Source organism: Amblyomma mixtum, chromosome 3 (assembly GCF_055824585.1).
Source record: "Amblyomma mixtum isolate Tamu chromosome 3, ASM5582458v1, whole genome shotgun sequence".
Lineage (NCBI taxonomy): Eukaryota > Metazoa > Arthropoda > Arachnida > Ixodida > Ixodidae > Amblyomma > Amblyomma mixtum.
Genome location: NC_143014.1, coordinates 333,461,531 through 333,477,264, shown reverse-complemented (window position 1 = coordinate 333,477,264; position 15,734 = coordinate 333,461,531). Strand labels below are relative to the sequence as shown.

The 15,734-nt window shown below is 43.3% G+C and overlaps 1 protein-coding gene across 2 annotated transcripts in view; it reads left to right on the top strand.

The window, feature by feature from the left end:
- Positions 1-211: 211 nt before the first annotated feature.
- Positions 212-15,734, top strand: part of LOC149356001 (uncharacterized) — a 27,218-nt gene continuing 11,695 nt past the window's right edge. The window contains exons 1-6 of one of the 2 annotated variants that reach the window (XM_089577727.1): positions 212-308; positions 442-532; positions 1,293-1,401; positions 3,022-3,200; positions 7,182-7,332; positions 8,577-8,783. In XM_089577727.1, the coding sequence (XP_089433853.1) occupies positions 7,325-7,332; positions 8,577-8,783 (215 nt within the window). In that variant the 5' untranslated portion in view covers positions 212-308; positions 442-532; positions 1,293-1,401; positions 3,022-3,200; positions 7,182-7,324. Of the gene's footprint in view, positions 309-441; positions 533-1,292; positions 1,402-3,021; positions 3,201-7,170; positions 7,333-8,576; positions 8,784-15,734 lie in introns of those variants that run through there. The other variant, XM_089577728.1, reaches the window with a different exon arrangement.

Here is a 15,734-nt window from a genome sequence, read left to right as displayed (position 1 = left end):
TGTGCTAGCTGTGTGTGTTAGCGCATGTTCAAAATCCTATATGGTCGAAATTATTCCTGAGCCCTCCACTACTGCGTGCCCTCTTAGCCCACGTGGTGCTTCGGAATCAAGTTAAACCCCACTACATTTTTTTAATCTCGCCGTGTCCTTCGCAGGTTAACAGCTTCTCTGTCTGGCCGACGATTGTGACCTGTGAAACCTTTGTGTTGCAAGCTCCAGCGTGAGGGGTATATTGTTTGGTCTGTCCTTTTTATATTTTTACCCGTTTCCTGCGACATGCATACTGGTGAAGACTGACTCTCCGAAAGGTAGGTAGAAAACACGCTTGTGTCTTACACTTAAAGAATGGCAACAAGGCACAAAAAAGCATTCAATGAATTTTCTCACTAGCAGAGACACCAGCGCCTAATGTTGTTGCTGAGAGAATCTGAACTTTTCCAGAGCCCGTTGCCTGAGCCACTTCAATCTGCAGATGAAGGAAGGCCAGGGTGTTCAACATTGGCAGCCTTTGAGGCAGAATTCCTCTGCTCAAGTGAGCAACATTCATGTGTGCAAGAAAGTACAGTGGAGGACAGCTGCAGTAGCTCAGATAGCAAATGCTTGTAGCTTTTTTACATCAGAAAGCTATACTATAGTGCCAACAAGTGCATAGGTAATATGACCCCTGAAAGCATGCAAGACTTTTTGACCATCTCGGTTTGTCGAAATAGTATTTCACACACTGTTGTGAGCCAACTCTTAAAAAAACTTCAAGCTCATAACTGCTGTTCATGTTTTGCAGATTTACTTTTAGATGTTAGAACACCACTTGCAACTCCTAGGAGTGCAGATGCTATCAGTGTGCCTTCTGGAAGGTATGTACAGATAGTGTTGCAAACCTGTCTGAAGACTGTCGTGTTGTCAGTTTTGGACACTTCATTAGTGCCATTGCAAGAAAAACTTGTTTTTTTTTATTGATAGGGTGCTATTGACAAAAAGCTCTGCAAGCCAGCAACCTATTTTAGAACAGATGATATTCAGGTAGTGGTATGTTTGTTGTGGGCTGCTAATAGGGCTATGCAAAGCCGGAGTCTACTGATACCTTTTCGTCTCTGCTTGTGGGCAAAGTATGTAACGTGATGCAAAAAGGACTGTGTGTCAGCGGCAGGCAATTAACTGTAGGAATTAAAACAGTTTTTCCTGGTGCACCACCACATGCTTTTGTTTCTGGTGTAAAAACTCATTCTGGGTATCTTCTGGGTATGGGATCGAAGGGGTGTGTTCACTGGCAGAAAATTACCTTCCTCACACAGGTGATGATTTTAGCTGTCAAGTGCTGAAGAAACACCATGCAAAAGGCACCCCCTCAAGAAGCCTCCAGTTGGCATAGTGTCTACTTTCCCCTTGGATTATCTGCACATGGTGAGCATAGGAGTGACTAAGAAGTTACTTGTTCTGTGGTCAGAGCATAGCCTGCACTACTACGAATCATCCTCATCTGTATGACTTGTTTTTGGAGGCCTTGCTTAGATTTAGTAGTCATTTGTGCTTAGTTTGGTTTGCTGTGGTTTAGGGGGTTTAACTTCCAAGAGTAACTCAGGCTATGAGGGACGCCGTGGTGAAGGGTTCTGGAAGTTTCGACCACCTGGGGTTCTTTATTATGCACTGATATCACACAGTACATGAGCCTCTAGAATTTCACTTCCATCGAAATTAGACCGCCGCAGCCGGGATCAAACCCGTGTCTTTCAGAGTTTGCACGACCGCAGCGATCTCTCAAACACATCGTTCAGTGGTAAGCTACTGAGTTGCATGCTTTCTTTTTTTGTATGCAGGCCATATAGTCCTGAAGTCTGTTTTGCCTTGAAAACAGTATGAGCATTTTGTATAGTTTTTCACACTGCTAACTGAATTCCTGCCAGCTCTTCTTTGTGCACGTCTTTGAATGGGTATGCAGATGATCTGCTGTGCTACTTTGCAACATGTTTCGGTACATTGTATGGTCACGCTCAGATACGCTACAATGTACGTGGGTTGATCACCTGCGAGACATTGTTTTGTTGCATGGTTGCTTGGATAACTTCAGTGCCTTTTCTGGAAAAAACTTCCAGCACCAGCTGAAGTCTTGTCCGAAGTGGAAAAAACCACTTGAGCTGAGTAACAGGATTCATGAGCTTGTGACCAAAAGAGAGCTGTACATGTCATGTGTACCAAATATGTCCTCTTGTAATGTCATTCTCAAGGATCTTCATGAAGGTGGTCCAATGCCAGTAACTTGCATGGGCCCGGAAAATCTTACAGCTGTCTCTCCAGGTTTCATCCTCAAACATAGCACTGGTGACAACTGCTGCATGCTTTTAGATAGTAGCGTAATCCTAATCTTTAATTTTGTGTTTGATGATGATTGGCAGAGAATTGTAGCAGGCAAAAGACCTTTTTTCTAAGTGTGTGAAATCATCGTTGCTTGATGTTCTCGGGGTTCACAATCTATCTGAGCCCTTGGCATGGCGCTTGACAGATATCAAATGCAAGTTCGTCATCTTGCCTTGCCAGGAACACCATCAGTGTATGAGATTCTACCATTGCTTCATTCACACATCCAGGTGTAGTTCTCAGAATTTTTTTATGCACCTTGTCCTGTCTTTGTCTTGTTATGCCATGCCAGAGTGTCTTGGAAAGATTTATAACTGAGGTACAACACAATCTTCTTAAGCTTCATCCTTAATGTTTTGCCTCTGGCACACTGTGATGTCCTTGTTTTTGGGACTTTTATAAGTTTTCGTTTATGTTCTATGACCAGCAGAAATGCACAATATGTTCCACAGCAAAACAAAATACAAATGTGTTGCTTGTAAACACAGTAACAAAATAACTGCGTAACAGTGTTTGGCAGGCATTAGTCTGTAAAATCATCAATGCTACAATTTTTCCAATGTAATTTCTTGCTCAAGTGTGTTTGGGTAAAAGCATCACAATATTATTTAAAATCATGCAGTGTTGTAAGTCATCCATAAGGCAAACTGCTGGTGCTGATCTTTGCAGTGGCCTGGTTTTTTGAAGATGACAGTGTTGCTGTGGGTCCTGCAAGCTGGCTGTGAGTTCTGGCTGCTTGTGGCCGCACCGTCTACATGGAAAACTACTGATGCAAGCAGTACTAGAGCATTCTGAGGCCATGGACTCACCTTTTGTGCTCCATGAGGCAGTCATCCTTACAACTGAATGTAAGGTTTTTTTAGTTGCCTGTCAGTATTACAGCAGCGGTGGCCTAGTGGTCTGAGCATCCGCCTCACATGCGGGGGGTGCGGGGTTCATTCCTCGGTGCCGCAGGGTGCCCACCGGTGATGCAAAGGGTACAAGCTTTCCCCTGGTCTGATGTTCGGCTTATCTGGGGTGAAATGCCTGGGGAACGAGTCTTTGACCCCACCTTGAATTGAAGAAAAATACCTTGTGTCATGGTGCTGTTTGGCCACAGATGCCTTTGCACCATAAAAATCCATCACCATCATCATGCATGTCAGTATTCATCTGAGGTACTGAGTGAATGTTGTTTTGGTGCATTTAAATGGCCGCTGTTTTGTAAGTAAGGGAAGATATGTTTCTCGTGCACTTTGATTTATCTTTGAGTGCTTTTGCAGCTTTATACCTAATGGCATGGGCACGGCTATCCAGAGCAGAGGAAACAGACCACATTCAGTCATCGGAAGATGATGATGTGGTGAATTGTGGTTGCAGCTTTGCACAGTCTTAAATGAGTTCTTGTTCTTGATCATCAGTAATTTGACATGTGCATCCTCTTGCCAAAAGCAGTTTCATCTTGTGTCATGTTTACTTATTTATTAAAATGCCCTCAGGGCTGACAGGCCATTATGCAGATGGTCAACACGTCATGACATGCATGGGACTGGAGAAAAAAATTCCTGTTTTAGTCTCTGGTTATGAAACAAAATGCTGTGGAAAAAACTGAAGCATGAAATGTTTCTATGAACTGCAAGATTAGTCAGACCATGCTTTGATTTCATTAAAGAAACACTGGCGATGCGAGAATAATTCAAAACGAAGCAAGCCGACCGATTCTGAACCGACTCTGTAGTGTCGATTAAAGTGAGTTGTGCGGGGTCCCATATGAACGATGCGTTTTCTAACTTAGGCCGTATTAGTGTTTGATATAAAAGTAAGTTCAGATGGGATGAAGCCTGAGAGAAGTTTCTGCATATGTAGCCAAGGGCATGGTTTGCATTATTAGGGACATACTCGAGCATGCACCAGGATAAGTTGTTAGTGGTGTGAACACGAAGATATTTATAGTATAAAATGCTCTCTAGTGAAGCTCTATTAATCTTGTAATGAAACCTTTTGGACAGGTTAGATTGGCATGAGATGGACATCACTTTACACTCTGGTGGGTTAAGAACCACACACCATCGCTGAACCCAATAAAGATGTTATCAAGATCAGACTGGAGGAGGGAAGTATTCTTAAAACTCGAAGCTCATTAATATATAGTAAAATCAGTAAAGGACTCAGAACAAAGCCTTGGGCAACACCAGACATTATGGCACATGGTGATGACAGAGAGTCATTAGCTGATACAAACTAAGTGTGGTTAGTCAAAATATATTCAATCTGTTTGAGAAGATTAGGGTCAGTATTCAGGAAACCTATTTTAAGAAAGAGTGACTAAGTGATGTGACACCTTATCGAAAGCATTGGCAAAGTCGAGAAAGGTGCAGTCGGTTAGTAAAGTGCTGCCTAAATACGATGCTGAGTGTGCAGTAATCGTGTGGCAGTGCATCATTTTTTATATTCACTGTAGCTTTGACATAGCGAGAGCAAAGCAGAATATTTAATTACCACACTATGAGTGGCAGTGGCTTGTGAGAAGTCTTGCAAAGGGGAGTAGTTATTGTGAAGAAAACCTAGGCGATTCCAAATATCAGTAGTGTAAAACACTGTTTAGCATGTGAGTGCCGTAATTGAAGGGGAAAGTTTTCGAAGCGATGCTACCTATGTACACCAGCACAAAGCCACATAGTCAAGGGCTTCTGTTATTCCAGGTAGGGGCCATGGTTGGCAGCAATAGTTCTCCAGGATAATCTCTTCCCCTGGTTCTTCTAATGAAAGTAGCCTTGGCTACCCACCATGCTAGCCGCCAACCTATGTCCTAATGATGGGGCTGTGGTGCTACCATTATCAATAAGTTTGCATTCTCGCGTAAGTCGGAACATACACATGTGCATGACTATGTTAACAGCATCATATTTGAGGTTCTCATGGGTTTATATTATCTCTAACTGCAGCCAAAAAAACTGCCCAAAGCACCAAAAAAATTATGTTGAGCCCCAGGCAAACTGGTCCAAGCCCCAGAAAAGCCACACTGAGTTCATAGCTTTAGCACAAGTAGTTAGTATGAAAGACATGCTTCTTGATTTCAAATATTCTTCTTGCATGTGCTGGGTGCAGTTATACCTTCCGCAACTAGTCCTTTTGCTCCACATGCTATTCTAAAACAGAGGAGCCTTGTGACTGGTGAAGCAGGTACAATTGTCCCAGACATGCCTTGGCCATCCCTACCGGAGCTACATACACTCCTGTCACCAAGCAGGTACTGCATGCCCTAAGTCTCGAGCCTATTGCTAATCGAGCAAAAGGCGAAACTCTGAAATAGGGCCGAGGCCTGCAAGTGCCTTAGCCATCAGTACCAAAGCACTGCACTCCTTCAATACTGAGCACGCACTGTGCACTCCGTGTCCTGCTGGTCGTGCACTAGGCCAGGCACCGGTTCGCATCGAAGACGAGCTAGTTATTGCAATGCTGAAGACCTTAATTGACACCATGCATATGCTGTTTTCCAGCCTGCACATGCCAGATGCACAAAATGCAGTGCAGGGATGTGTTTAATCTGGTTCTCACAGTTGTTCAGCAGCTGGCACAATGGCTCCTCCAGTGTCATCATTCCAAAAAGTTGGGTGTCTCACCTTGTCATCCGTATTATCAACCGCAAAGGCAAGCAGCCTTGTTTAACTGTGCAAGATCTGCACCATGTGACTGCCTTGTGTTTAAGGATTTAAGACTGTCACTGTACTGTACTAAAGTCACAGTGCTCCGCTGCCCTCAAGGTGCACGCCGCATCTGCAGCGGCTTGCGACTTTTACCATGCGTGTCTTTGCTTGCCATGCTTGCTCCGGACCACATTCCTCTACTTCTTCTTTTCCTTTTACGTGCCCTCTCCCCCAGTACAGGGTAGCCAACCGAAACATCCTTCTGGTTAACCTCCCTGCATTCCTTCTGCCACTTTTCTGTCTGTGTCTCTCCAGGTGGGTTTTCGTATTGTTTACTGCACAAGTTGAAACAGGCCTTCATGACCTACCATGCAAGCCACCAGTGTATTACCTTTCAGGCAGTGGGGCTACCATTACAAATACAGTGTGTTCTGCAATTAAATGTGCACCGTAGAATACACCTCACAGCTAAGCCAGTGAATTGTTTGAGCTCAAATTTTATACACAAATGGCATTTGTTTGGCAGAATTGTTTCATACCACATTTGTTTGGGGCACTTGCCTGATTCGGTAAGAAAAAGTTGGATATTTGCATCGTCTGCGGTGACAACGTAATTAATCAGGCCGCTTTCTCAATGATTGCACTCCGGGCGCCATCTCGTTTTTAGGCCAGGGAGACTCAGCAAAATGAGGTGGGGAATTGCTTTTGATGATGGTGTACCACAAAAGTCTTCAGATTTAGTGCAGTTTTGGCCAATATAAGCTTTTTGTGGTCATTGATAAAGCAATTGCTGAAGAGTCTTTGAACCTCTTGCAAAAGACCCCCATCCTTCTAATCTCCATGGTCGACCGACGAAATGGTGTCACCAGTGCAATCGCTGAGACAGCGGCCTGTTTCGTTTTGTCGTCACCACAGACAATGAGTATATTCAGCTTCTTGTTATTGATTCAGGTAAGTACCCCAAAAAGTGTTGTATAAAACAATTCTGCCAACCAAACACCATTTCTGTACCAAAGCTCAGCTTGAAAAATTCACCAGCTTAGCTGGGTGAAGCATTCTACAGCACGTGTTTAATTGCAGAACAGTCTGTATACGTTTGCATTTTTTCCGAAGTAAAAAAAATGCACATACTATGTGTATGGCAGTGTTAACTGCATGTTGTTTAGAGGTTCTTCATGGGCTTTACGTTATCACGAATTGCAGCCCAGAAAAGTCTGCCAAAGTACCAACAAAGTTCCTAGGAGCACCAGCCAAACTCATCCATGCCCTAGGAAGGCCACATAGAGTGCAGCATCTGTACATGTTCAAGATGAAGCCAGAGGCTCAAGCACAGGCAACCAGTATGAATGACATGGTACTTGATTTCAAATGTTCTTTGTGTGTGTGCAATGTGCAGCTCTACTTTTTGGTGGGTTTTGTATTGTTTGCAGCATAAAATTGATTGGACATTTTTTGATCATTCCTTTGTTTATAGATGTAATTTCTTAATTTCAAAACTTCTCTGTCGTGGTATAGGAAATGGAAGTAATCATACATTAAAATGAGAAAATTCTGGGGAATATAAACATTCCCAAGTAGAACAAAGCTGTTGAAATGCGACTACCCTCAAAAGATATGGAGAGCATTGAAAGGCTGGAGTGCCAGCTTGCCATACCGTGTAAGAAAAATTTTGGTACAGAATGCAGCATGTTCCGTGGTAAATTGGCAGAACTACCATTCGTTGGTGTGACCATTTTATATATTTTATGGTTGTATTTTGTGTGTACCAGAGATGCAAGCTGATTCAAAAGCATCACTGTCAGGCTGAACTAAAGGAAAAAAAGTTGAGGTTGGACGGTTACTGGCAGTAAAAATGGCTTGTCGCAAGCAGCACAAATAACATTCATGTTTTTAATGCCTCTTTGCATAAAACAACAGGTAGAGCTTTAGAAATTACTTCCAACTAAATAGTTTTTTACCACCAGTTAAATTAAATTCTCACTACATCACAAAGGCACACATTGGTGCTCTCCAGTTAATTAATGTTGTCATGAGCTAACCATGACGGACTGGCATGTGCACATTTTCTATTCTTGTCATTCTGCCTAAGCTTTACTCATTCTCAACTGCATGTACCCTCCCATACTTTTCATGTTACCTTGGCAGAGAACTGGTTGTCTGTTCAGTGCATCTTTTCCTAGCCCATTTATTATCAGCTAACTTGCCATCTAATACTCATTTTTGCTGTTAGCTTTATTGCTCTTCTACCCCTAAACAGGGGACAAAACAAGTTTCTGGTGTGACCTTTTTTTTTCCAGTGCTCTGAAAGAAATGTCATTAGGTGAGTGGTCATAAAATATTGTTTAGGTAGCTGGTCGGCTTTTGTTAAAAAATTCTCACTATTGCATAGTGAGATTGTTGCGCTCTCATGCTTTGGGCACAGTGTTAAAAGTGCATTATACTGAAGTGAAATATCAAATTGTTTTGCTTATCTCCATTTTTTTTGCTTTTTATTCAAAGACATTTGCACTTTACGCGTTACATGGAAGAGGACAAAGACACTGCTTGATCTGCTGTCTCCTCAGCTCCGTAATTTGACTAGGTTTTGTCTATTTTCAGCTTCGGCCAGTGGTCCTGGCTGTTCCTGTGGCCACCGCTTCTGGTTCCTGCGACCACCACTGCTGGTTCCTGTGGCTGGTCAGCGGTTTTTCGGCCGTTTCTGCAGCTTGGGATTGTCCGCCCATTGCCCTGCTGTAGTTTGCCACAGTGCCTGCCCTCACCGAGAAAACACTCGGTTTGTCCGGCCTGCAGCACTGGGAGACTCAGGTGGGCCGTTTCATCGCCCTCCCATGCGCGGTCGCGAACCTCGCCGGCTCCCTTTTCTGGGGTGCTGGCCTTTTTTGGCCACGTTTTTCGTGACGCTCAGTCTCTGGGCCTCGCGCTGAGGCTTAGCCCTAGCAAGACGTAGCCCCCCCCCTCTTGGGTCTCCGGTGTTCACAATTCTCCACCGGGTTTTTTAGAAAGAGGACACTCCATGTGTTGATGGAACTGTACAAACAGGCCTGGGTTGCGGCCTGATCTCGGTGAATAGAACCGACAATGCACTTCCTCACCACAGGCAGGATTTGGCCACCCTGGTGTAGTGCTTGGCCGCAACCTTCTATGAACAACCCAATTAACCCTCAGCCCCCAGTGGCTGCAGAGCAGCTGACCGAGGCGGCAGTCAGACCTGTGACGCAGCGGAGGGTGCTAAGAATCATTGGCTCCGGACAGGCCTACACTGGAGACTGAACCTAGCAACGTTTAATGCAAGAACCTTATTCAGTGAGGCTAGTTTAGCAGTGCTGTTGGAGGAATTAGCCGGTATTAATTGGGATGTCAGAGGGCTTAGTGAGGTCAGGAGGACAGATGAGACGTATACAGTACTAAAGGGCAGGCACGTTTTGCTATCGTAGGTTAGCAGACAGATGAGAACTAGGCGTGAGATTCCTCATCAATCAGGATATAGCTGGCAACATCGAGGAGTTTTATAGTATTAACGTGAGGGTGGCAGCTATCGTAACTGGGCTTAATAAGAGGTATAAGCTGAGGGTGGTACAGGCCTACGTGCCTATATCAAGCTATGATGACCAGATCGATGAAACCTTCTATGAAGAAGTGGAATCGGCGATGACCAAAGTAAAATCACAGTACACTGTACTGATAGGCGACATTAATGCGAAGGTAGGCAAGAAGCAAGCTGGAGACCAGGCGGTAGGTGACTATAGCTTAGGTTCTAGGAGCAGGGGAGAGTTATTAGTAGAGTTCGCAGTTAGAAATAATTTATGGATCATGAATACCTTCAGCAGAGTAGTAATTTGGGCCTGTTGGTAGTTCATGATGAGGAAGTTAGAGCGCAAAAAAAAAAAGAAAAAGTGGAGACGTGGACGGGACAAGCGCTAAATTTCAACAACTGCTTTATTGAAGTGAGGGAAGGGAACCTAGCGGGGCTACCGCGCTTGCGCTAAACCTCTTGTCTCCCAAACTTGCTGTTGTTAAACCCTGAGGCGAGTGTGCAGAAGGTGGTGAAGGCATAAATGGTTCAAAATAGTTAAGATTATACACATTATGATAACAAAAATCTATGTTCTATTCGTGCACTGAGGGTGTGCTGATGCATAGATCGTTCTGAGCGATCTTAGCGGCTTCAAACAGCTCACATTCGAGCCTACCTTGATGCCTCCCAATTACCGAGGTGCTTTTCAGCAGCGGTAGACATTTGCAGTCCTTACAATGGGGTGGGAGGTTCGAGCCGTAGCCTTTATCTAGTGAATTGGCGTGCTCCCTCAATCTGTCGTTTAAACATCGACCTGTCTGACCGATATAGACTTGACCACAGCTCAGAGGGATGTGATAAATAACGCCTTCTTTACAGGGAACAAATCTTTCTTCGTGCTTCTTATTGCACCCAGGATTCTTTTGACGCTCCCCAGTCACCATGGGACATAACTTGGATAGCTTGCATGGCGCCTTGAAGATAACATTAACCTGGAATTTAGCTGCAATTCTCTTCAGATTATGCGACACGCGGTGCATGTAAGGCATGACAGCGAAGCTTTTGCTCATTTGTTCCTTCGTGCACCTTTGCAAGCGTGTTTTCATCTTCTGTATCAGCGTTTCCGCCACAGCTACGATCATTTCGGCGGGGTAACCAGAACTACCTAAACGCTCCACTTGGGTGTGGAAACTTTCTTTTGTTTTATGGTGACAAGACTTCAAGAGCGCTGCACGAAGACATGATGCAGCTATCCCTCTTTTGACTAACTTGGAGTGAGCTGAGTCAAAAGGAAGCAATGCCTTTTTAGAACGTGGTGTGTACGCCCAGCACACATGTCCAGGGTCATTAAAAAACAAGCGAATGTCTAAAAACTGTAACGACTCAGATTGAGGTAGTTCAAGGGTAAATTTTAGGCTTGTCGAGCACCTGTTAAAAACATCTAAAATTGAGGTAGCCAAGAGGTGTAAAGTGTCCCCCGGCTTCACATGAACAAGAACAAGAAAGTCATCAACGTATCTACAAACTTTTACAACAGATAGGTCATTAAGATTGTCTAGAATCAAGGAATCTAATTTAGCTAGATAAATTTCACATAATACAGGTGCAATACGAGAACCAATGCATATGCCGTCCTTCTGCAAAAAACAAACATCTCGGTACCTCACCAAAGTACAACTTAAGTAACAGTCCAGCAGTTCCAAAAAGGCTTCCGCTGTAATGCCACAGGAGTTCTGGAAAGCCACGGTGCCAGTCCTATCAATAACTTCACTGACGGCTGTCAAGAGTTCCCCACGGGGTACAGAGTAGATGAGGTCCTCCACATCCACTGAAAAGGCGCAGTTCGCTCCGGGAAGACCTTCCTTGAGTTGTTCAACCAAACGGTCTGCACTTGCAATCTTGTAGGGATCGTCCACATTAAGGCTGTTCAGGTGTGGCAAGAGGAACCTGTGGAAGGAACCTGTGTGTGTGGTGTGGAAGAGGAAGTCAATTTCCTTGACACCACTCTCCATTTAGAAAATAGCAAGCTCAAAACCACGCTTTACAGGAAGCCTACTGACCGACAGCAATACTCAGATTTCACTAGCCATCATCCAAGACACTGCAAACAAGGTATATTCGTAGGACAGGCAACGAGACTAAGAAGAATATGTAGCGACGACGACTACCTGAAACACTTCCTCTCGCTAAAAAACACACTAATCACCAGAAACCATCCACAGACAACCCTTAATAATGCGTTCCAACGAGCAACCACTTTGAAACGAGATGTAGTTCTTAAAAAACGAACAAAAGCTAACAGTCAACGACCTCCTGCACTTATAACGAAATACTCAAACGCGCTTCCAAACATAAACAATATCCTGCGGAAATACCACCCCATTTTAACTGGTAACGACCGTCTCAAGAAAATATATCCCGAAGCACCAAGGGTAACATACAGACGCAACACAAACCTGAAGGACATCCTGGTGCATGCTAGGCTCGGTAAGAAACAACCACCGACAGTAACTTCATGCTCTCGACCTAGATGCAAGACATATGCAAACATTTACAAAGGGACACTACGGTTAAAAGTACGGCAAGCGATTTCAGTTTCGATATAAAGACCAGTTTTGACTGCACATCATCCAATATTATCTACATGCTCCAGTGCTCCTTCTGCCAGAAACAATATATTGGAGAAACCGGGCAAACAATTAGTGCCAGATTAAATGGGCACCGGGCTGACACAACACGGAATGAACAGAAGGCAGTGTCGACCCATTTTAATCAGCGCCATCACAAATTCGACGAACTCAAATTGTTCATTCTTCAGTCAGGCTTCAAATCGACTAGGGACTGAAAATGCAGAGAAGCATTCCAAATCCACAAATTTAAAACACTGCAACCGACAGGGATTAACATGTCCAGAGGAAACCTGGAATCTCTCAGGTACATTCCAGGGTTAGCATAATTTTAAATTAACAAATGTCTTGCACTTGGTCAGACCATTTCCTAGAACCTTGCATAAATATATTATCGCTCTGCACCCTTCCCACGTCATATCTTCCAACACATTTCTGGCCTTCTCACCCTCTCCCTTTGTTCACCCTTTTTTTTTCTCCTAATCCCCTACTATCAGTTCTCGGAAACCATGACTTTCCTGTTACCCCCTCCACCCCCACCTTTTGGCTTTCTCTGAACTCAAGCCATTTCCTCCCCCCCCTGCCCTGTCCTTCCTTGGAAATGCCCCCCCTTTCTTCCTCCTTCCAGTGCCAGCCTATTTTGTTTGCCTTGTTCTCATTTCCCTGTACCACGCTGACTAATCCTCTTATCTGAGCTTTACAGGTCCACCCAGCACCTCCTCCCCGTCGCAGCCCCTTCAAAGCCTTTGTTCATTACACATCCCCCGGATACAAGTTTTTCCACTATTGCAGCTTAACGAATCAAGATTCACCTCCCTCCCCTTCCTGACACGCATCCCCTCTCACACCGCTTTCCTTCCCCCACCCGCGGCCTTCCTCCTCGGAGCGAAGGCCCTATTTAATCCCTGCCAATGATGAACGCTTTGCCCAGACGAAGACAAGTCCCCTTGTCGAAACGTTGGCTCAAGCAACTTGAGGTTTTCCCCTCCCTTGTTCATTTTGTTATCGCCAAGGACCATGTACCACACCCTCTCTCTACCATGTTAACAGGTGGTTTTGCAAAGCAATGTAAAAAGATGTGGGAGGGGAAGCAGCAATTTGTGCAGGCAGACTGTTCCAATCATGTATTGTTCGTGGGAAAAAACTATATTTGAATGTGTTAATTCGGGAATTGTACTCGCGGACTTTTAGTGGGTGGTCGGTGCGCGCGGAAACGTAACTTGGCTCGTGTATGTATTTCTCTTTTGGAATACCAGTTTTTCCATTAAGAACATTGTAAAAGAAAGAGAGTCTCAAATATTTTCTTTTTTCAAGTAACGGCCACCCCAACTTGTCGCTCAAAAAATAAGAGCGCTTTTCGAAACTGAAATCGCCGGAGTCAAACCTAGCAGCCCGTTTTTGAACACGCTCCAGTTCCTCAATGTCTATTTTTGTGTTTGCTAAAAGAGTGCTGTATTTTAAATGTCGTTTTCTCCGCGTATGTCGCGGGCATGTTTTTGTTTCTGCAACGTTCTTTTCATTTTTGCCTTTACTCCTATAGTCCATGGGTTTTCTCAGTATATTGCATCATTTGCCTCAATTACTGTATTTTATCTGTTGTTTCTTTGATGTTTCCCCTGTACAACAATGCCCCAGTGGGGGCACTGTAGGTATTTTGTATAAATAAATAAATAAATAAATAAATATAAATAGCCAAAAAACACTTCATCTGTGATGTGCAAACCTCATCCTAACCTTTTTTATCCCTCCATCGCAGTCACTCTGTTTCCCTCCATGCCTTACTCTCTCTGTGAGAATCCCTTCTTTCTCACTTTCCTTTCTTTAAAAGGCACCCAGGCCTGAGTCTTCTGTACTGCGTGAAAGAGAACTCGGCAGTGCTATGTTGCCAGCATGAGTGAGTGGCACAACACTAGCATGTCTGATTCCAGATCAGAAGGCTGCGTGTTCAAACCATGTGCGGGTCAGCTTTTTGTTCTTTGCACACTCCTTAGGCAGTGCATTAAGATAAAATGCACAAAATAAAAAATTAGCGAGAGTTTGTTTTATGGTTGTTTATTCAAAGAAACAGCAAATTCATGCATTTTATTTGGCACTAAATAAAAAATTAGCCAGTTTGTTTTATTTTTATTTATTTAAAGAAGCACCAAATTTCTTTATTTTATTTGGCAAATGAGTATTGCACAAAGTAAAAAAATTAGCCAGAGTTTGTTTTATTTTTATTTATTCAAAGAAACAGCCAATTCATGTACATTATTAGGCAAATGAGTTAATGACTGTTTTCGTGTGCATGTACACGACTTTTCAGGCATCTCTTTTCCTCTTTTTTTATTTCTGCGAACGTTAATCAAAGAAACGTAGTATGCCGGCCCTCTCGGTTAGTTAACGTTTGCCATATTAGAACACTGACGAGCTTCTGCAATTAAAGCAAGAAAATAAATATTATACAGTAACCCCATGAACCAAATGCACATTCTCATTGGGATAAACAGCCCTGATTGATTGTGCTTAGACTCAGTAGAAAGAAAACATACTAAGAAAAATTTGCTGTTTATACATCTTTATGACAAGTTAAGAAAACAAAGTGATCCTCTCCACTCGCGCCTTGATTGTGACTGCAACACCTGCCACGAAACAAAAATTACCTCGTAATGAAAAATTATAGACGCAAAATGGAAGCGACCTGTTTCTGGGCTATATCTGCTCGTGTTTGAAATGTTAGCAGATTACTTGACATGAAAGAAGAGTTGCTACTGACAAGAATTTTAACATGCGAACAAACAACAAAAACGGCTTGGTTTCCCAGATCTCTTAGTACATCAACTATCAGTACTCAATACCTGCCAAAAGGAGAAATTTCTGCTTCATATCAGAATGCCACTGTATTGTTTAAGAAGCCAAGTCATAGTCCTATGTTTGTTCTTTATACAGTACGGCGACATCTGTTGAAAAAGAAGTCAGCTGTTGCGATGTTACTTCGAGTTGGTGGTGCAACAGTAACACATCTGACTCCAGATCAGAAGGTTGCATGTTTGAATCATGTCCGGGCAAACATTTTTTTTTCTTAGGTAATGTATTTAGAGAGAATGCTTGAAATAATAAAAAGTAAGTTGCAATTTTTGTTCTTAATTTGGTTTCAACCAAACAAACAGCCAATTCATCTATTTCATTTGGCAAATCAGTTATTCGTTTAATTTGTCTGCATGTGCATAACTGCTCAGACCTTTTGTTACCTGTCTTTATTTCAGATAACATTTTTTATTTTTGATAACGGCCCTGTTGGCTCGTTGTCTTCGGTCATAAATGAGCTGTGAAGAGCTTCTGCAGCTAAAGCAAGAAAAATAAATATCCTAGAGTAACTTTCATAAAACAATCCCATTTTGTCACAAGACAAAACAGCCCTCTTTCTAAAAAAGGGGTCCCTCTTTCTTAGAAGTCACATTAAAATTTTCGGCACATGGCTTGGTGATGGTCATGATCCACTTTCAGGGGGGTTACATAGAGTGCTTTACACTTGAAGAAATGTATTAGCATGCTTCCGGTATTTCGTACTTGTTCTATTTAGCTTGCGGGTTCTGTGGTCCATCCCAACAACAATTAGTGATACGACAGTTTTGA